Here is a 21,032-nt window from a genome sequence, read left to right as displayed (position 1 = left end):
TTCCCATATCTCTTCTTACTTTACTTCTGTGTTCTTTCATGTTGTTCTTTTTCCATTAGAGCCCTTAGCATATTAATCATAACTATTTTAAATTCCTGGTCTGATAATTGCAAAATCTCTGCCATATCTGAGTCTGGTTTTTATGTTTGGTTTATCTCTTTGGATTGTGCTTTTTGCCTGTTAGCAAATGACTTATAATTTTTGGTTGAAAACCAGCCATGGTACATCAGATAAAAGGAACTTAGGTAGATAGGCTTTTACTATGAACTTTTATGTTTGTCTGGTGAGGAGACAGGCTATATTATTGTTTGCTGTAGCTGGGGTGTCTGAAGTTAATTTTCCTCTAGTGTCCTTGTTTTTGTTTCTCTTGTCTTTGGTTATCCTTAGAGACTCTTTAAATAGGGTCTGAGGCTTGCAGTTCTTTAAGCTGTAATCCCGTTATTACCCAGGATTTTAGTTATAATCACTGGCCAGAGAGCATTTCTTACAAGTGGTTGTATGGTAAGGTGTGGGAGGAAGGAAAGCATTCTATAGTCTTATGATTAGATCTCAGCCTTTTTGTGAACCTGAGTTGAGTATTTCCCTTCTCTTATGTGGAAGGCTAGAGGGGGCTGGAGTTGCCCTAAGTTTGGTTAGGCTCTGGTGAAATAGTTTTCCTCGAGGGCAGATCTTGTTAAGAAGAACAGAGTACTCTGAAAGTATTTCAAAGGGGTTATTTTTTCCCTACCCATGCAAAAAGCAAGAGATTTTCTCAGATCTTCACACTGAAAATCTGTTAGGTCTCCTGGAGGTGAAACTCAAGGAAGCCGTGGGGCCCCCTAAGGCTGAGCCACACAGAGTCTACAGTAGCTCCTCATTTGCAGTTTAAAGTGTTCCTACTGATATTTGCTCCAACTCTGATGTTGGCTTCAGCTTCTGGCTTCTGCTCCTGGTAAACTGTGATCCTCTGGTAAGCTGTGATTCTCTGTATCTGTCTATCTGTCTCTTCAGGTTTCAGGGCAGCAGTTTTCCCTGTGACCTCAATTTCCTGATGGAGCTAAGAGTTGTTAGTTTTCAACTTGTTAAGCTTTATTTTCTTATTGTGAGGATGGGTGTTTCCAAGCTGTTTACATGATGGACCAGAAACTGAAAATCCTTTGGCATTCCTTTGTAAATGTATGCTGAAAATGTCTATCATAATTGAAAAGGGCTAGAGTCAAATTTCAGTCTAGTCTTATTCTCTAAAAATTCAGGAAAATTTACTTATTTATCTTCTGTTTTGATCCTTGAAAGAAAAAAAAAAGATTTTTAATGCCTATTATCTGCTAAGCACTTTCCTTCCAAATGATATGCTTTTTTGTTGTCCTTAGAATATAATAGATCAAAGGGATGGGGACAGGGGAAGAACTAAGGCTAAAAATAAGCCAAGAATCATTTATTGATCAGTTGGTCTTCTTATATACTTTGATACATTCTAAATTATCGGAATCTGATGTGTTTCACACTTTAAAAGGCTCAATGCTCTATGTAGTAGTAATCTAGATTGCAAGTTTTACCTTCCCTCCTGCTGAGTCACTGACTCACTTCCTACTATAAATGTGGGTTAGGAATCAATTCAGTCATTTGCAAGTAATCGTTCAGTCTACTCAGAAGGTTCTGCAAAGTGATTTGGAAGGAAATTTGGACACTTACATAGACTAGAAAGTAATTCAATAGATTGTTCACTAAGGTTTATTCACATTATAATAACCTAAATGTATTTATTAATATGTTTGTAAAGAGGATAATTTAAAGTTTCATCCCCTAGAAAATTTCACTTTTTATAATTCTGTTACTTAACAGAATTGATTGATTTAGGGGATACTATTTGGTGCCTCTGTAATTATGCAAAAACAGGGTGGTTCAATATTACTGCTTTCCATGTTCATATGTGTATGTGTACGCTTATATATATATATATATATGTATACAGACACACATAAAATACCATATTTCATACATTTTTAGAAAGGAAATTTGAACTTTGGGCAAATGTAATAACTGTTCAAAAGTATCTTTTGCTGATTGGATTATCGTTCTACTTTAACCTTTAAAAATGCTCAAACATTTTTTAAAAATGACTTGATTTGTCATTACAAAAGGTTCGCTTTTTTGTTATAATAAATATTACATACTTCAGTTATAATCACTGTGCCATAGAGAATTTCTTACAAGTATAATGAGAGAGGAAATGATTGAAGATCTCTGCAATCATGTTCATATACAAGGGTGGGAACACCCTGTACAGTTCCACAGTTGAAAACAGATAATATATGTGAATTTATATTAACATAACTGACATTCTTTGATAGTTAAAACTGGCTGAAATGTGGCAGAAATCCAAGTAATTATCACTCGCAAAGGCACAAATTTGGGGGTAATAATGATAAAAGTAATGAAAACAAGACCACCAATAATACTAGTGGCTAACATTTATTGATAGTTTACTATCTGCCAGCTATTATTCTAAGTGTTTTACATGTACTTTCTCATTTAATCATACCCTGATTGTGTGGCATGGACACAAATGACTAAACTGAGGCACAGAGAAGTTAAATGACTTGCTAGTTAGTGTCAGAGCCTGTACTCAAGCTCACCTTGACTCTGACACCAGTGTTCTTAACACTGAGTTTTCAGGATGTTAATTTAGAAGGTTTTTAACTTAGAGAGCTGTTCTTTCTACAATTAAAAAAGAAAACATGAGTAATTATTTTTGGTCCTTTCCTCTTTTCAGGCATTTCCCATGTTACTTTCCAAGGAGACATATAATTCAGCACTGTAGATATGAAAAAAAAAGTGGCATTAAGATCAATCTTTAATCATATCTTTATGGATCCAGTTAAAAAAAGGTGCTATGTGAATTCATTTTTGTCTTATCGGAGTTTAATGCTATGTTATGTAGGCCACTGTTTTTATATGCCAACATAATTGAAATCTACTGCAGATATCCATATTAATTTATAACCCAAAGCTAGACTGTAACAACATAACTAATAAGGCAAAGGTGAGAAGTAAAATAATCTCCAAGAGAAGATATAAGTGCAATGCTCCTTTTTCGAGCTAGAAATACATTTCTTTTTCATTTAAAAGACTGCCAGGCTTGAAATATATGCTTCCAAAGACAAAAAGTGATTAGGTCTTATCCAGGAGCCTGCAAAGTTCTGTTAGCAAACAGGCAATACTGGCTGCCACTATATCGAGTTAATTCCAGCTCAGGTCCCCCGCTAAGATCCAGTGTGGGTGGTTTGGAGTCTCGGTCCTCTTTCCTGTCTACAAAGTGAACTCAATTCAAGGTAGTAAGTCTCAAACTACGTGTCGTCTTCTTATTCTGAATCCAAGATTATTTTCCACTTTAAAAGCAACAATAGAATATAATAAAAGTCTACCCTAAAACCGTTTTCCTACTCTTTTCCTGAAATTCAGGTTTATGCTTTTATTAAAGTCACTTATACCTATTTGTAATGCTTAACGTAATTTCAGATTGTTAAGATTTTCTGGTACCTTAACTACTTCCCTTGTGAGGTTTACAGCAAGAGGAGTTTGCTTTATATTTTTATTGGTGCTTACTCGGTAATCAAATTTCATCAGATTAAAACTTAGTGGACCATCAGAGTACCCTCGTGTTCTATGGCAAAGGGTGCGGTTGGTGACATGGCCCGTGGTTGGGTAACCTGGCAAGAAAGACCCCACTGTAGCACATCTTAGCAAAGGGTTTGCTGCCACGACGCGAAAAGTCTGCTTTTTTAAAAACTGGGACTCGGCAGAGCCGGCGGCAACCTGCACATCACAGCTGCCGAGGAAAAAGAAAGCGGGAGACTTGCTGCACCGAGAGCAGGAAGTGTGATGCAGGCTTGGGACCCAAAAACCGAAATCCCTTCTCAGCAGCGCCTCCCAAAGCCAGTCACTGCTTTCCTCGGAGAAAGCGCAGAGTCCCCAGATCCAGCCTGGCCGCACCCCATCTCCTTTCTCTTTCCTCCGCAGCCGCACACAGACGAGCACGTGAGCGCGGCAGCGCGTCCCAGCTGTGCCTCAGCTGACCACCTCCTGATTGGCTGAGACAGACGTGGGCTGGGGTGGGGACTGGCCGCCTGCGTCGTCCACCATTGGCTCTCAGGGAACCCGCCTCCCCCTCAGGTGAGGCGGGATTGCGTGAGCGCGCGCCGGACTCCGAGGGCGGGCGCGCCCCCGACACTCCCCCCGGACGCGCGCCCCCGAGCGCGCCTCCGCCCTTGCCCGCCCCCTGCCGCTGCCTCAGCTCCTCAGTGCACAGAGCCGCCTCGTCTGAGGGGACGCGAGGATCTCCCTCGCCGCCGCTTCGGCCAGTGCCTCAGGCCAGGCCCTGACAAGCTGCCCCAGGGGAGGCTCTTCGGAGCCAGACCTGGACCCTTGCGCCTGCCTCCTGCTCTCCTGCCTCTGGTCTCACGAGGGGTTTCCCGCCTCGCACCCCCACCTCTGGACGTGCCTTTCCTCCCCTCCCCGCGTGTGGAGGGAGCCAGCGCTTAGGCCGGAGCGAGCCTGGGGGCTGCCGGCCGTGAAGGCATCGCGGGGACCGATTCGCCATGGAGGGCGCCGGCGGCGCGAACGACAAGAAAAAGTAAGCCTACTCCCCCCTCCGGCCGCGTTCTCCGCCCGCCCCCCTCCCGGGGCCCGCGGGCCGGCCTCCGCGTTCCGGGGGGCCGCCTTTTTGTTTCTGCCTCTCCTCCCCTCCCTCCCTCTCCCCCAGCCTCGCCGGCCGGGCTCCCCCACTGTCCACGTCGCCATCTTGTCGTGGGGGGTGGGAGACGCGTCGAAAGTGCTTTCAGGGGCCGCGGGCCGGGGGCTGGGCCCTGCTCGCCTCCCCTCCCGGCCGCCTGGGCCTCGCACCGCCCTCCCTCCCCGCCTCAAACCCCTAGCTGGCCCCGAACCCCGCTCGGGGTGACTTCCCCGAGCCTGAAAGCCCCGGGAAGAGAAATGAGCCGCAGCGCGGTCGCCGCCGCTTGCACCCGAGCTTCCGCTCCTTCCCGCCCCCATCCTCTCCGGTTCCATTGAAAACTCGGCCCCGGGGCGGACCGTGTCCGCAGGTTCTGGCTTCCCTGTGGGCTCGGGGCCCTGGGTTTGCGATCCAGGGGCTCGCGTGGTCGAATGCGACCTGGCCCCGCGGTTGTCCAACCGCGGCGGGTGTCTCTGCCTTTGTGCGTTAGGGATTTGCCGCGATGGCCTGAGATGCTAACTTTTTAGTCTGCACGTGCAGATTTGGTTTGGTTTTGTTTTAATCGCCTGGAAAAAAACTTGCCTCTCGACTGAGAGAGTAACGGGAATTTAGAGAAATAGCAACATTTTAATTAGGACATCAGAATTGGATGCTTGGTTTTCTATCACCTGTCAAGAGAGTCCAGACGTTATAAGTGAATTATATGCTTCATTCATTCTTGGAAATATCGTAGTGAAAACGTAGCGGCGGGCTAAATTCAGGCAAAGACTTTTCATGAGCTTAAAAAAAAATATGTGATCAGAACAAATGAAACCCAGCACTAAAACACTGGAAAAACTTTAGACCTGTCTCATTTCTCTGAAATTGAAGTATATGAAAAATATATCCAAAATAAATAATCATTCTGTTAGGACTTAATGCAAGTTTCTAAAGCACCTTTAAGTTTGAGTCTAAGTGTTATATTATAGGATTAAGAATTGTAGGTCCAACCAGTGGAATTAAGAATGATTCTCCCCACCCCAATTTGGTCCACTTTGGTATTTTAACCTTTGAGGAAATTATTTTAAGGAATTTAAGATTCATGGTAGGAGTTGTGGTTAGTAGACTGGCTTTACTGTTAAGTCCTTCCACTCTTCTGAAAGGGATTAACTGCCCTAATCAGTATCAGCAGAAGATAAACTTGTTTATGTTCTTGCTGTTTTGTGGATTCCTATTTTGGTCTTTATCAAATAGAATGATAAATTCTCAGTTTGTATACACCAGAGAAAGCACGTATAAAACTCAAAAAGTGAATAAACAGGTCTAGACTTAATTCCAAGAGTTGCTTGGGGTTAACTACAATTAATTTTACAGTAGTGATTACAAGGCTTTTGATGAAATGATAAGATTGCTATATTGTAAACCTAAGGCAGATCACCTCTGTATCGCCAATTTTCTTCCTTTATATGCTGAATCATACTTAATATTGTGCATGAAGTTATTCACCAATCACTCCCTTTTTTAATGCAATATTGTACTCATTTCTCCTTTGCAATTCATCAGTTGAGAATATCGTAAGCAGCTTTAATGTGAATGAATTAATTAGCTACTGTGCTTCACCCCCAAGTCTAAACTAGTTCTTAGATTTTCCTGTCCTTTTTGTTATTTTCAAATTTTTCTCATTTAAAAATTTAGCAAGCTTGGATTGGGTTTAATCATATTTCTTAACGCAGAGTTTCTTATACCTGAAAAGTTGAGTTAAACACACAATAAATGGTGGCTACTCAACAATTCTTAGACGCTGTTTGTTAAAGATGTCTTTTTTATCCCTTTCTAACTAATAGTTTTAAAACTTTTTGAAAAGATAACTGAGAGATTGAAGGGTAGAGATTTTTCTTACAGTTTTTCCATTTTAAATAAGCCTGTAGAGTGCAGATGGGGGAGACAAATTTGTCTTTTTTAAAGGGGGGCTAGGAAACTCAAAAGCTGAAGGAGTGGAAGAAATCAGAACAGAGGTTAGGTATGGTTAAAATAGATTTAGCATAGAGAATTTCTTGTCGATTCCTTAGCAGTAGGGATTGGACAATTAAATAGCACATTAATATTGATTTTTAGATTTCAAAGGAATGTGAAGAGGTTCATTGTTCCCTTTCAGGTTTCAGGCCAGACTCCGTCAAAGTTTTCCAAAACAAAGAGTTATTAGATCTTTAAAGTAAAATCTCTGAAAATGGACATTCCTTTATCTTCCTTCTTTAACTTTGGTCATTAAGAATCAAGAAGCTCTCATTCACTAGTAAACTTTTTTCTTGTTACAATTTTACTCTGATTTTTTCTTCTTTGAAGAGAAGCCTGGTGGTTAAGAGCATAGCATTTGGACCTGACACCTCTGAGTCCAGCCTTTTCACTTGTTAGCTTTGTGAGCCTGGGCAAGTTACTGAATGCTTCTGAGCCTATTTCCTCCTTTTGAAACCATAATAATAGCAACCATTTTAATGGTTATTGTGAAGATTAAATAAGATAATGCCTAGTGGCTGGTTTAGGAGTCTTGGTAACACTGTATACTTGAAAATAGGCATTACCTGTTAAAGTTTTAATTTAAACTTTCGCAACACTTAAAAACTTTTTTTCATGTCCTTTCAAATATTTCTTTTTCTTAGTTCCTCTTCTCCCCACTTTAATGCATCTTTTCTGTATCTCCTAAGAGTGAAAAGACTATCAGTGGATCCAGAACTTTAAAGGGGGTTCTTTCCAGTTGAAACAGTACATCCCTGGGTTATGTTGGCATCTAGCATCAGTTATCCTTGACCATCTGATCTGCTGTCTATCCTAGACCCCCTTTTTCACACTTCCTTACCCCTTGTTTCCTCCCCAAATCAGCTACTAAATATTTACTCTGGACTTTCAGAGAGTCACAAACACATATACTAGTCAGTTCGTTTTAGCAGGGTGTGTGCAAGGCACTGCAGTCTTAGGGATGGCAGTAACTTAAAACCTTTTTTGTCTTGATACCACAGTTTAAAGTAGACAATTTTATAAACGTTAATATTTGGTAAACATGATGGATTGATAAAATACTTCCAGTAGAGCATATGAACCTATATGGTAGAAAAACTGTTTTTCACTTAAGAATTTCTCCACAGGTAAGATCATTGGCTTTCATCTCAAGGCAAGGCCTCAAGCCTATATTGTTAGTCTGATTTTTGTGGCTCAATTTGTATAAAATTTATATTAGTGCACTCTTCTACATGTATGTATTTACTGAAGTATCACATAGTTTTAGATTAAGTCTGTAGTTCATTCCTTTGGTCCACTGCAAAGCATTTTGTGCAGTTTAGATAACATCAGTCTTTCTACCTGTTGACTTCCATTGTCTTCGCAGCTTTATAGGTGTTTGGGCTCAAGGTTAAGATTTTGTGGTTATAGTCTATTGTATGTTAAGAATGGTGTGTAGGAGGCTGAAGGGGATTAGTCTCTTGACTGATTTTTTTTTTTTTTTTGGAAGAACTTGTGATAGTTTACTGTGTTTGGTGGTGAAATAAAAAATTTATGCCACGGATATTAAAGATTTGGGTTAGATTACTGTGCTGTTTATAGACATGTCCTCTTAAAATATAATTTTTAAAAACTTAGATACTTAAAAATACTATATTCTTTTCTTATCTAAGATTAACATAGGTCTGTTTCTCAAGTAGGAGAAAATAATCTGACTTAAATGTGTTGTTGGCTTAGTTGTCTATTAAGAAATTGATTTTAATTAATAAGAAGAACGTTCTTCTTTTTTTCTTCTGGTTTAATATTTTTTAACACTGGGACTAATCCAGTTGGTGGATTTTACCCAGCCTTCTGCTACTTGTGGTGTATATGTTGTGTATGTTTTCTGCTTAACTAGAGGGTTAGAAAAAGAATTTGAAACTAAGATAAGCCAATCTTCTTGTTGCTCAGTATTTTTGGTAAAAGTATGGCCATAATTTTTAAATTTACTATAGGCCTTGGAATTTTAAAAATAATTGTTAATCCCTGTTTTCTTGGAGCATTAATAATCAACTATTTTGCATGTGCATTGAATTTTATATTAAATTTGTCTTTTCTGCAATAAAGAGTAATAAACCCATACCTGTGCCAGACATGACACAGATGTGCCAGACACTTTTATAAAATATAATATATAAAATCTAAATCTATAAAAACAAAGTTTAAGTGATTACCTCATGACTTTTTCCCCCTATAGCTTTTGAAGTGATTGTGGGGTTTTTTTAATTGTGGTTTTAAAAAACACATGACATAAAATTTCCTGTCTTAACTATTTCTGCGTGTACAATTCAGTAGTGTTAAGTATTCACATTGTTGTGTAACCAGTCTTCAGAACTTTTTCACCTTGTAAAACTGAAACTCTGTAACTAATAAATAGTTACTCCCAATTTCCCCCTTTACTCCTGGCAACCATCATTCTACTCTGTTTCTATGAATTTGACTACTAAATATCTCATATAAATAGAAACATACAGTTTTTGTCTTTTTGTGACTTGTTTATTTCACTTAGTGTAGTATTTTGAAGATTCATCCATGTTGTATAGCATGTGTGAAAATTTCTTTCCTTTTTAAGGCTGAATAATGTATACCACATTTTATCCATTCACCTTTCAATGGACACTTAGGTTGTATTCAGGAAAATAATAAATAAACAGTCTATAATAGAAATAGAGGAGGGTTTTATTTGAGCCAAACGGAGGACTATAGCCTGGAAGACAGCCTCCCAGATTACTCTGAGAAACTGCTCCAGAGAAGTGTGGTTTTCACCATAGTTTTGTCTTGTCAGAACAAAGAACATCAGACAAACGAGGGATCATTCCATCAGGGTTTCAGAAAAACAGATCAGCACGTACACAGCGAGTTCAGTATGGCCTTGGCACCTGGGAAGGGAGTCTTATCATCCAAGGAGTACCAGCAGTGGCATCCCAGAAGGGGAGGCATTTAATCTTTATTTTTAACATGGACGTTCTTTGCTTCTGGGCAGTGTGTCCTTTTCTTTAATAATTAAAGCAGACATACAAAGTATGTTTGGTTGGCTACAAACAAGCTATTCTACTTAGCATAAAATTCAAGTTAACTCATATATAAGTCAGAATGACGTCCCTGTACTTCGATATGTGAAATTTTCTTTTATCACTTGCTTCCACTTGTTGACTGTTGTGAATGGTGATGCTATGAGTATGAGTGTGCAAATACCTCTTCGAGATCTTGCTTTCAGTTATTTTGGATATATCTCCAGAAGTGAATTGCTGGATCATATGGTAACTCTTATTTTTAATTTTTTAAGGAACAACCCATACTGTTTTCCATAGTGGCTGCACCATTTTAAATTTCCATCAGCAGTGCACAGGGGTTCCTATTTCTCCACATCCTTCCCAACACTTGTTATTTTGTGTTTTTATGATGGTAGCCATCATAATATGTTGAAAGGATTGTATTTTTAAGGGTTTCTTTGTGGATAATTAAACAACTTAAAACTAACAACAGAGAACAGTTGCCGGTGGAAACTTTATCAGAAGTGAAGTTAAACACCTACAAAATGAGACTTAAGTTTTTCTAGTGACCTAGAAAAATTTGATGTGCCAGTACTTTTTCAGAAAAATATTTATTGTTAAAATGGTCTCTACCAGTTTTATTGTTGATAAAGTCCCATTTCATTAGTAACTTTGTTTTATAGACCTTAAAACAATAATTGAAATTTTTATAAGAAAACTGTCCCCAAGATGTTACCTTTTAGTTGTTCTGGTGATCTCAGCTGTTATTTTTAAGTATTTCTTTATTTAAAGTTGTGCTTGGTTATAGTATTAAAGATTATTTCAAAACGTGATTTTCTTTTTTTTTTTTTAACGTGATTTTCAAAATTCATTGTTTTGTAAATGGGACAAAAATCTAGTAATGGAACATAACTTACTATAATTCTTAACCCACTTTTTTTGAAAGTCACAATATAAAGTGTCTACTAGTTAATACTGCATTTTTCACTCATTAATGACAGTTCCTCTGTGCTTGTCCACTTTTCCTAATAGTTTGTGAGAATTTGTTTTTCCAACTGAATAGTACTATGGTAAAAATAAACAGAAGGTTTAAAGGCAGAACATTTAAGTCTTTGAGTTGGAATATATTTCTGTTCTTATAGATCTTTTCTTGTGAATTCTGATGCTAAGCAAATTTCTTTAAAGTTACTCCTTCCCCATTTCAGTTATAAAATTGAAACATATTTTCAATGGACAAGGTCACAAGTAGACTGAATTTGAAACTTGTGATGTAAAAGAGGATACTGGCACACAGTGACCTCTTAATAAGTATTTGAATGAATAAATGAAACAATGAAAGAAAAACTGAATGAACAAAGAAAACAGAGAAAGATTGGAAGAGTTTTAAAAGGATTTTTGGAAGTCATTATTGCTCTTCTGTGTTCCACTTTTCACGTGAAATTTTCTTATGGTTGGGAATCTCTTGTGCTATTTTTTTTTAGTACCTTTAAATCTTGAATTTTAATTTTTTGTTATTTAAAAAATATTTATAGTATCTATTAGAACCAGGCTAGAAAACACATTTTGTTAATAAATATAGCTACGTGACATGTACTGGCCTTGAAAGTAAAACAGTACCCTATTTTAAGGCACGTTAAAAGTTAGTACCTGCCAATTTTATATATTCAGAACACCAAGTGAAAAGTTTATTAAAAGAGGCATATGTGTTTGGCTGTGGAAAATCAGCTAGGTAAATGTGGAAAGTATCTCTACTTTATCTATCTTGTTTCATCTTTAGCAAACATTATTTAAGTTTATTCTGAACTTCCAGCAAGTTTACACAAGTTTATACTCTCTAGCAGTATTTGAGAGTGCCCTTTTCTGTACTTTATCATCACTAGTTTATTTTTTAATATGATACTGGCAGTTTATAAGTATATTAGAATTCTTTTTTATTGCAAGTGGTGAAACACAACTCAAAGTAGTTTGGGGTGGTGAGATAGGAGGCTGTTACTGGCTCACTCAATCTAGCTTTGGTTTAAGAGATGGAGTCTCAAATGATGTCCTTAAAGTGTAAGCCTAGGCTTTCTTTTGATTATTACTTGGTTTATATTTTGCTCAAGTTTGCATGTTTGCCTCATTCTGCCACTGACAGGCTATTTATATGGTATGAAATATAGCCACTAAGCATTCCCATGTCGGTATCCATACAGTTTGTGATGGTAAAAAAAAAAGTGAAAAGAAACTCCCTTTGTCTTCTAGTATCCACATATCAGTCTCCTGGATGAATGCCAGTTTGTCCTGCTTAGACTATTCATTTTTAACTATGTCAGTGGGGTTTCCTGATTACATGAGTCAAATGTCTTTTTGTACGTTATTTGATTGTCTTGATATAGATTATTAATTACCTCCTTATACAGGACTCTTGATCAATGCTAGTATCCTAATAAATGGGCTATAGGTTTTGGTTATAAATCACCTGAATTCACGTTCTACAGAATTTTCTATCAAGCATAGTTATTCTACAACTGTTCTTGCTGTGCCTTTGGGGAAGCTTAAAATCTTTTCTATGGACTAGGATTTTCATTTCATTTCCTTAAGAAAAATGTAGTAATAACTGACTAATGGCCAAGAGCTTTGCCTCTAGAGGCTGGCTGCTCACTTTGCCTCTTAAGCTGTGTAATCTTGTACAAGTTGCCTTACCTCTCTAGGTTTCACTTTGTTCATCTGTAAATTAGGATAAGAATAATTGCTTTGTAGGATTGTTGTGAAGATAAAAGAGATACTAACCCATGTGGAACACCCATAACAGTTCTTGGCACAAAACAAGGGCTTAATAAATTAGAAACCATAATTTTATTCATATTATTATTGTATTTATTAAGTTGTTTTTAAGAAGAATTTCACTCTCTTGAAGTCTCATGATACTATTTAGAATCCCTCAAGCCTTCTTTAGGACAGTCTGACAAAGGCTGGTGTCCTTTTGAGCCAAACCATCAGTGAACTTATAATAGTGGTAGGATAGTTAGTGCTGCTTTTCTTTTACGTTGGTTTTTTCCATGAATATCTGGCCTTTGAAAATTAAATAAAGACACTTTTTTTTGTGTAGATATGTGTCTTTCCAAAATAATTATTTTCTACAGTGACAATAGTAAAGGAAAAAAATTCTCAAGGATATTCATTTGGCTGTTAAAGGATGGGAAATTAAGGAAGCCTACTTTTCCATGCTCTTTTGGTATCAAGACTTCATTAAATGTCTCGTTAGTTTGTTCGCAGAGGAGATTGCCTGCCTTTGCAGATAACATAGCTAAAATGTTTAAATGGGTTATATGTCAAACCTGTAGAGCCTTCCTTGTGAGTGGAGGAAGGGATATTTTCTTGGTTAAGAAGAAAAAGTTGATTTATTTCAATGGTTCAAAAATTTTTTTCAATCCTAGACCCTAAAAAACTATTTCAGAGAATTGAAAAAACATTCCACTGTTACCACATTTTCATTTAGTCATCTTTAAAGCCTAATCATACTCTTATCTTTTTGAGAAAAAGTTGGTTTTTATTAAGCATGCACTTTATTACTGGTTTTTCATTGAGTTATACTTCTGGCTTCTTACTCCCAGCAATTGTATCTCAGTACATAATACAGCCCAACCCACTCAGTTCAGTGTTCTGCCTGACAAACATAGTTGTCATGGTATGTGTATGTAGTTGCAGCTAAAAATAAATTTTTCTCATTTTTCAAATTTGCTGGCTAACCTGTTAAACCTCTTCTACAAGACCGGCTGATGGTTCTCAAACTTCTGTGGCTTAAGAATCACCTGGATGTTTAGTTAGTTTAGTTAGTATGAGGATTCTTAGGTACCCATCTTCAGAGATTCTGATTTGGTAAACTTAGGAAGGAACTCAGGAATCTGTAAACTTTATAAGCACCCATAGATGAAACATAAACCTTGAACAGCTAAGGGTGCTTACTAGAATCATCTGGAAGATTGTCGTTTATTTTTTATTTTATTATTATTTTTATTGGACTTCATCAATATTTCTTCCAGTTTTATTGAGATATAATTGACATACAGTACTGTATCACTTTAAGGTTTACAGTATAATGATTTGACTTATAAATATCATGTACTGATCACCACAATAAGTTTAGTGAACATCCATCATCTTATATACATACAAAATAAAAGAAAAAGAAAAAAATCGTTTCTTCTTGTGATGAGAACTCTTAGGATTTACTCTCTTAACTTTCATATATAACATACAGCAGCTAATTTATTATCATCGTTAATCTACATGGAAGATTGCATTTTAAACAGATATGTCAAGCCTACAATTTGAATTTCCAGGGTTGGAATCTAGCCACAAATATCTGGGGGGGAAAGTTCTGTTAGTGATTGTGATGTATATCACAGGTCAACCATTGATCAATCTAGTCTAAGTCCTTATTTTATTGTATAGTTACTGTGTTCTAAGTATGTGGCAGTGTTAATGTCTTAGAGGTTGGATATGTTTCCAGTATTTGTAGAACATCTGGGCAGATTTTTTAAAGACAAAGTATTTGATAAACAGTTTTTGAGTGTTGAGGAACAATCTTTCACTTCTCTAGGCATTTTTGAAGGACACAAAAGAAATATTTTCTTAGAGTAGAGGAGCTCAAAGTATTCTAGGAGACCAGCATCTTTGGTGTTAACCTAACTTACTAGCAATGCAGATTCTCAGGTCCCACCCAGCACTTCAAATTGGAAACTCTGTGATGCAAGCTAAAGTTTGAGAACCTTTATCTTAGAGTAATAGCTTCATATTTTTTGTTTAATTTATCTAGTACTTACACATTGTAGGGGATCAGAGATTCTTCTGAGAGGCTCACCAATTCTGAACCGAGAGAGTTTATTTAAATATAGGTAAGAATAATGTAAAAACAAAGTGTATTCTTTATGTAAACAGATGTAAATCTATTAGCTAATTAATAGATTTAATTTATGCATAAATAGAACATTTACGGATTAATGCTATCTCAGATGTGATACAGATTTCTTTTTCACAGTGTACCCTGTAATTTAAAAGTGATTCTTTTCCCCCCTATTTATTTTGCTATAGCATTAGAAAATCAAGTATTTAAACTAACTATGCATTTTTGTGAAGTTATTGAAAGGTGAATAATCCATAGTTTCTCTAATTGTGGATATTTAAGAGATACTGCCAAGTTAGTAAGATAATGATCATCTATCTAAGCTGAGAAATTTTTAAGCTGTTTTCAAAAATAATACAAGTATGTATATTCTTAATATTTTTCTTTAGAAACAAACCATTTCACCAATTTTTTTTAAATTTCAAATTAATTATGAAATGATGAATTTTCAAAATCTGAAAGTTAGACTAGAATGAAAAATTGACTTACTCAGTTTTTACTTTCCACTTCCTGGGAAGAAATGTGATCTTGCTTTATTCCAAAATGAAAGAAAATTTTAACTTGTTTTCAATTAGTCTTTTTGGAAAACAAGTTAAAAAGTTAGATGACTACTTCTCTCAGATTTTTTTGACAAACAAGTTAAAAAGTTAGATGACTACTTCTCTCAGATTTTTTTGACAAATTCAGGTGCATTAATAGTGTTAGTTCACTGGTGAGTTTTTCTTAAAGTACAGAATAATCTGTGATCCTGTCATCTTAAAACTGCTTATTTGTAAACTTTGCTAACTGTATATCATTGTATCTTTCTGGTTTTATCTGTGCATTTATAATTTATACATTTATTTTTATACACACATGTATTACATCCAGAGAGAAAGGGATTCATACTCAAATTTTGTTGTAAAGCCTGCTGTTTTTGCGTAGTATTGTGTTGTAACATCTTCTGTGAGCACAAATTAATTTGTGTAGACTTCTCTTTGTCTCCTAAAATTTGATGTTACTTGGTTTTGTGGGAAGATTATTTCTATGACTAATGTTTTGTCAGGGATTGACCCTGGTAACCACTATTGAATGAAGACAGGAGATAAAGATATATTTGTCCTAGAGTGTAAGCTCCATAGGCAGTGGAGACTTGGTCTGTTTGTTTATTGCCTTATGCCCCATGTTAAGAACAGTGTCTGGCTCATAGGAGGTGATCAAGAAATATTTGGAATAAATGAATGACTTCTCTAACATGAGTATCCTGACAACTCACTTTTAAATTTATTGATTAGACCTCAGAAGACATTTTTCTGGAGAAATTAATTACAAATAACAGCTAGCTAGCTGTCCTGAAAATGTAATTTATATTTAATTTGAAATGTCAAATTTTTGCTATTTTTTTCCATTAAGTGAGGATTTTTTTTAAAGTTAAACATTATTTATTTGAAGTATTCTGCTTTTGCAGCAATTACCAGATGGAAAATATAACAACAAATCCTGTTTATAATGAGAATATTTCTAATAATAAATACAAAATACTTGTCTAAGGGTAACCCCCTCCTTGGAAAAAAGCCGACAAGATTAGAAATCAACTTAATGAAAACTTTTGTGTCTTATGATAAAAATTACAACACTTTCTTGGAAAAGATTATAGAAGACAAAGTGAATCAACACTCATGTTTCCAGTTGGGCTAGGGAGACATAATTATAAAAGTGATAAAGGCTATTGATTTAATTGATTAACATCATTAACTATAACTCATGCATTTTCCTGATATATAGATTGCAGTAACTGGGGAAGTAACCTTAAACCTTGAGCCTCTTTTCAGCAAATTAGTACTCTAGTTTCTCGACACTCTCCCTATGCCTCTAAATCTCTTCTCTGGCAGGATCACTTACTCTCCTTGGTGATGATATTGGTACTATTCACTGTTACGCTGCTTGGTGATATATATATATATATATATATATATATATATATATATATATATATATATATATATATATATAAGCTTTTCTCCCCCCATTCTAACTTACATCTAGTATGCTTACTTATATTTGAAAGCGCGTACCCAGATAATTACAGTAAATCCGAATAGTATGCCTTGTTCATAGCACTAACATTGTTATGCTGTTTAAGTATGATTGTAATCTATAGGATCACAGGAGCGCTGATAAAGCACAAATTCAGTGATCCCAAAAAAGAATGTTGAAGGGGCAGTTAGCCTTCCATGGACTGAAGTCAAAGTCAAATAGCAGATTTGGACCAAATACTAAATCCACTTGTGCGCATGCCTACTAAGAATACAAAAATAAATGAAGCAATTTCCTACCTCCAAGAAGCTTCAAGGACTAGGAAGATAAATGTAGCAAAATAACCAGAATGGTCAGATGTAGGGGAGAGAAGCAGTTTTGGAAGACAGAACAGAGGTAAAGTGATGATGGAGTTGAATCTTGAAAGTTTCTCACATAAATTTACTAAGTCACATATTGAGAAGGATACCCCAGCAGAGAGAATGGGGTGAGTGAGCCAGAAAGCAATAAAATATTATGCTTTTGAGTAATTGCAATGTGGCCGATGAAATGTGGGAAATGATAAGGATGAAGTGATGGGCAGGGCAGGGAATTAGGTAAAGGAGGGTTCCATCTGAAAATAATTAGACTTTGTTGTATGTACATTTGATGGGATATAAGCAGGACATAATATCAGGTTTCTTATTTTGGAAGGCTCATTGTGGTAGTAATTTGAGGGTGAAATTAAATAAAAGTGATAATGAAGATTAGTTCAGTCATTGGTTCCCAAATCTCACTGTGTATCATACGCATTTTGGGAGTTTTTAAAAACCCAGATTTGAGGGCCCTACTTCAGACCTACTGAATCAGATTTACAAAGGTAGAGAGCCTAGAAGTTTGAAATGTTGACTGTCCCCAGGTAATTACACTGCAGCTAGACCAGCATTTGGAAATATAGCGTTAGATAACTATTTCAGTAGACCAAGTGGGAGGCTGGCAAAACTCTGCTTATCACTATATCCCTAGTACTTACATAGTGCATGATACTTGATAGATATTCAATAAATACTTATTGAATGAATAGTTCTTGAATGAAGGTTTATTCTGAGGTTCAGGAAAGCCACTTCACATCTATTGTTTTGGTTTTCTATAGAATTGTTATGCTAATTATATACGCTAATACATGAAAGCATTATATGCACCTGAAAGCAATACACAGTACCTAGCAAATAGTAACTCCTCAATAAATGTTAGAAGTGGGAAAATTCTCTTCATCTTTTCTCTCATGGTACTTTGTATATAATTAGGTATCTTGGCAGTTGTCTTGTGCCTAGCCAGATCTCCTGACGTTAACATGCAGATTGGTTTTACTTTGGGAGTACAGATAAGATTGGTTTTACTTTGGAGGTACAGATATTAAGCAAATAAAACACCAACAATAGTGTGCTAAGTTGTTCAAATTGCTCTTCTGTATAAATTAAAAATAGTCTAGTGGGAGTATATGAGGTAGATTGCACTACTAATTCTCTCCCCTTAGTGGTTGGCAGTACCCACTAAAAGTTGGTTTGCTTTGAAGAGGTGGCTAGTGGGGCAGAGAGCATCACCATTGTAGATGCTTTTCGATTAGGATTTTGGATTTACAAGCCAACTCCAGGAAAGAACCTGCATGTGTTCCTCTGAATAGCTTAAGGTCAAGTCCTAAATTCCAAAGCCAACCCTGTATGTCTTTGTAGATGTGAAGTTGATCGGTTTTGAACTTTATAATAATGGTCTGGACTTTAAATACTTATCTTGGTAATTAAAATGAGTTTCTGAAGGGCAACATAGTCTAGTATTAAATCATGGTTTGTAGAGCCAGACTGCTTGAGTTTGAGCTTACCATTTATTAACTGTGTAAACTTGGGTAAGTTATGTATCCAGGTTTCATTATTTGTAGCATGGTGATGATATAATGATTTAAATAAATTAGTAACTGAAAAATGTTTAGAATACCACTGTGTATGTAGTAAGCACCGTGTGTAGATGTTTAGATTTGCAGCTGCAGGCCAGACTGTCAATGAAAGAATGAAAATTTCCTTGGAATTTCCTCTGACCTGAGACATTAAGAAGGATAGGTTAGTTAAAACAATGAGATATACAAATTTCACCCATCAGCTTAGCAAAAATTAAAAAGCTAAAAACCATTTATAACATATATTACTGCTGAACGTATAGAGAAATAGATACTCCTGTTCTTGGATTGGCAGAGACAAAAATGGATACAGGCCTTTTTGGAAAGGATAATTTAAATGCCACATCCTTTAGATTATGAAATTTTACTTTAAAACGTCTATCTTATAGAAATCTAACACAAGAAGTGCAAAACAACAGCTTTTACCTTCAAGACCAGAAGAAGTTTTTAAAGCAACAAATAATAGAGCTGAATTTTTTTTTTAAAGATTTATACATTAACTTTATTATAAATAAGTCTGCTCGTCTGTTAACATTTTAAATAATTATGATCTAACTTCAGTTCTTAAAGTCACATATATTTACAATCAGGAATGCCAACAGGTTTTTCTTATGAAATTAGTAGACAACATAGATGAATTAACATGTATGCAATTATTTTGTGTTTTTATTAATCTGAAGAATAATAGGCATTCTCTGTAAAATGGCTATTGCTTATTCATGAACTTTGTACACAATAAGCTTAATGAGACAACGGCTCTAAATGTATTTCCTTTACAAAAGATATAAGATATAATTGTTAGCTTCTTGTCCAATACTGTATGTTAAGTAATAACATAGCACCACAAAGATTGAGCTATTTTGCTAATTTACTCAAACATTGGTTCTAAAACAGTCATGGAAATGGGTAATTTTTACTGTACTCTTGACTGATATCTAGTATGAGTAGCAGACCATGAAATAGCACCTAATGCAGACATATCAGTAGCAGAACTTTACTTGATCTGTACTTAATAGAAACAACATAGATGGAATTGATAATTTAGAGAAAAACAATACCCTTATTTGCATGCTAAAAATCTGCCTGTTCTGATCTACAAAACTTGTATTGTGCCATCTAAGTAGTAAGTAAGTAAATAGTAGAGGATTCATCTCTGTGGGACCTAGACCCCATGATCTACCAGAGGTAATTGTTGATCAATAGTACTGTAATTCTGCGGGGTATGACTTGATTAAAAAGTCTTCCTGTGAGTAGACAGGAGGCTGTGCAGTTAAGATGCTGAAACTATTAAGAATTTTGGAAGTTTTAGCTTTAAGCTGAGAAATGTTTTAAGAGCTCCTGTAGTCCACATGTGAAGAACACCAGATAAATTTCTTCCATTAAATCTTTATTACAGGTCTCCTGATTGCTTTATGTCTAGATTGATTATGAATAGAAGACATACTGATTTTCATCACCTTCTTCATCTAATTTAGGTTTGTCAACTCTTGAAGTATCATATTACTTGTTTTATTGAGGCTTATTTTTCCCCCCAATTCTGGCTCGTGCTCAGATTCATATTTTCACAGTCTTCACTAGCTTAAGTACATTGTCCTTAAATGTTTTATCCAAGCTCACATTTCTAGTGGGTTTATCTTAAAATTTAGTTGTCACATCTTAGACAATCATTATCTTCAAAGTTCTGGACAATACAAGTATTTCTAAAGGTACGGAGATAATCCATCACCATGGTTAGCTTGATCAGATGCCCTTTAGAAGCATATAGCAGGTAATACAAGGATTTAAACTTTTCACCAAGTATTTCAGTTGGATAATCATTTGTTGGTAGCTTAGTTTGGTTGAGTAATTAAAAGAGGGCTACTAAGTCTGATGAAAGTTGTGATAAAATTCTAATTACCTGGGCTAACTGTGGCATTTGAACCAATATTTGAGTTTATCATGAGATCATTGATCATCATTCTTTTATTGGTGATTTTACTTGAATCAGATAGGAGTCCGTTTCCCACTGCTATTGCTGCCTCTTACCTGCTAATTCAAGATGGAAAAGTGAGAGAATCAGTATCTGAGCTACTAGGGCAAGTGCGAACACACTAGATCTCTAATTTTTAATAGCTCTCCTTAAATCTCAAGCTTCCCAGCTTAAATTGATCTAGATGCTTGAATTGAAATTTTTCTATCAAAGTTCACTTACTAACAATAGCAAATGTTCACATTCCTTGTCAGAGGAGCACACAAACTTGAACAAGTGCTAGAACTATATCATCACTATTGTCACAACACTACTGCTAGATACTCACTTTTTTATATACAACATAACAGAGGCATACTCTGAGAATGAAGAACCCTGCTTGTTTTTGAGAATGTTGCTTCTATGATTGAACCTTGCAGCTTTGCAGATCATTGGAGGGAGAAGAGATTTAAGTTAGAGACAGTTATGTGCTTAATTCACAGAATGTAAGGAGGATTAAGTGGAATAATGCTGGCGGGGTT

General features: G+C 36.2%; 1 protein-coding gene across 3 annotated transcripts in view; it reads left to right on the top strand.

Moving 5' to 3' along the window:
* The first annotated feature begins 4,216 nt into the window (after positions 1 to 4,216).
* Positions 4,217 to 21,032, top strand: part of HIF1A (hypoxia inducible factor 1 subunit alpha) — a 39,663-nt gene continuing 22,847 nt past the window's right edge. The window contains exons 1-2 of one of the 3 annotated variants that reach the window (XM_045522080.2): positions 4,217 to 4,612; positions 19,939 to 20,017. Coding sequence is in view for 2 of the 3 variants with exons in the window: in XM_045522079.2 (XP_045378035.2) it covers positions 4,578 to 4,612 (35 nt within the window). In the remaining variant the exon portion in view is untranslated. The remainder of the gene's footprint in view (positions 4,613 to 19,938; positions 20,018 to 21,032) is intronic. The other 2 variants (XM_045522079.2, XM_010962237.3) reach the window with 2 other exon arrangements.

The sequence above is a fragment of the Camelus bactrianus genome, chromosome 6, assembly GCF_048773025.1.
Source record: "Camelus bactrianus isolate YW-2024 breed Bactrian camel chromosome 6, ASM4877302v1, whole genome shotgun sequence".
Classification (NCBI taxonomy): Eukaryota; Metazoa; Chordata; class Mammalia; order Artiodactyla; family Camelidae; genus Camelus; species Camelus bactrianus.
Note: the sequence above shows the minus strand (reverse complement) of the source record. Positions and strands in the feature narration are given on the sequence as shown.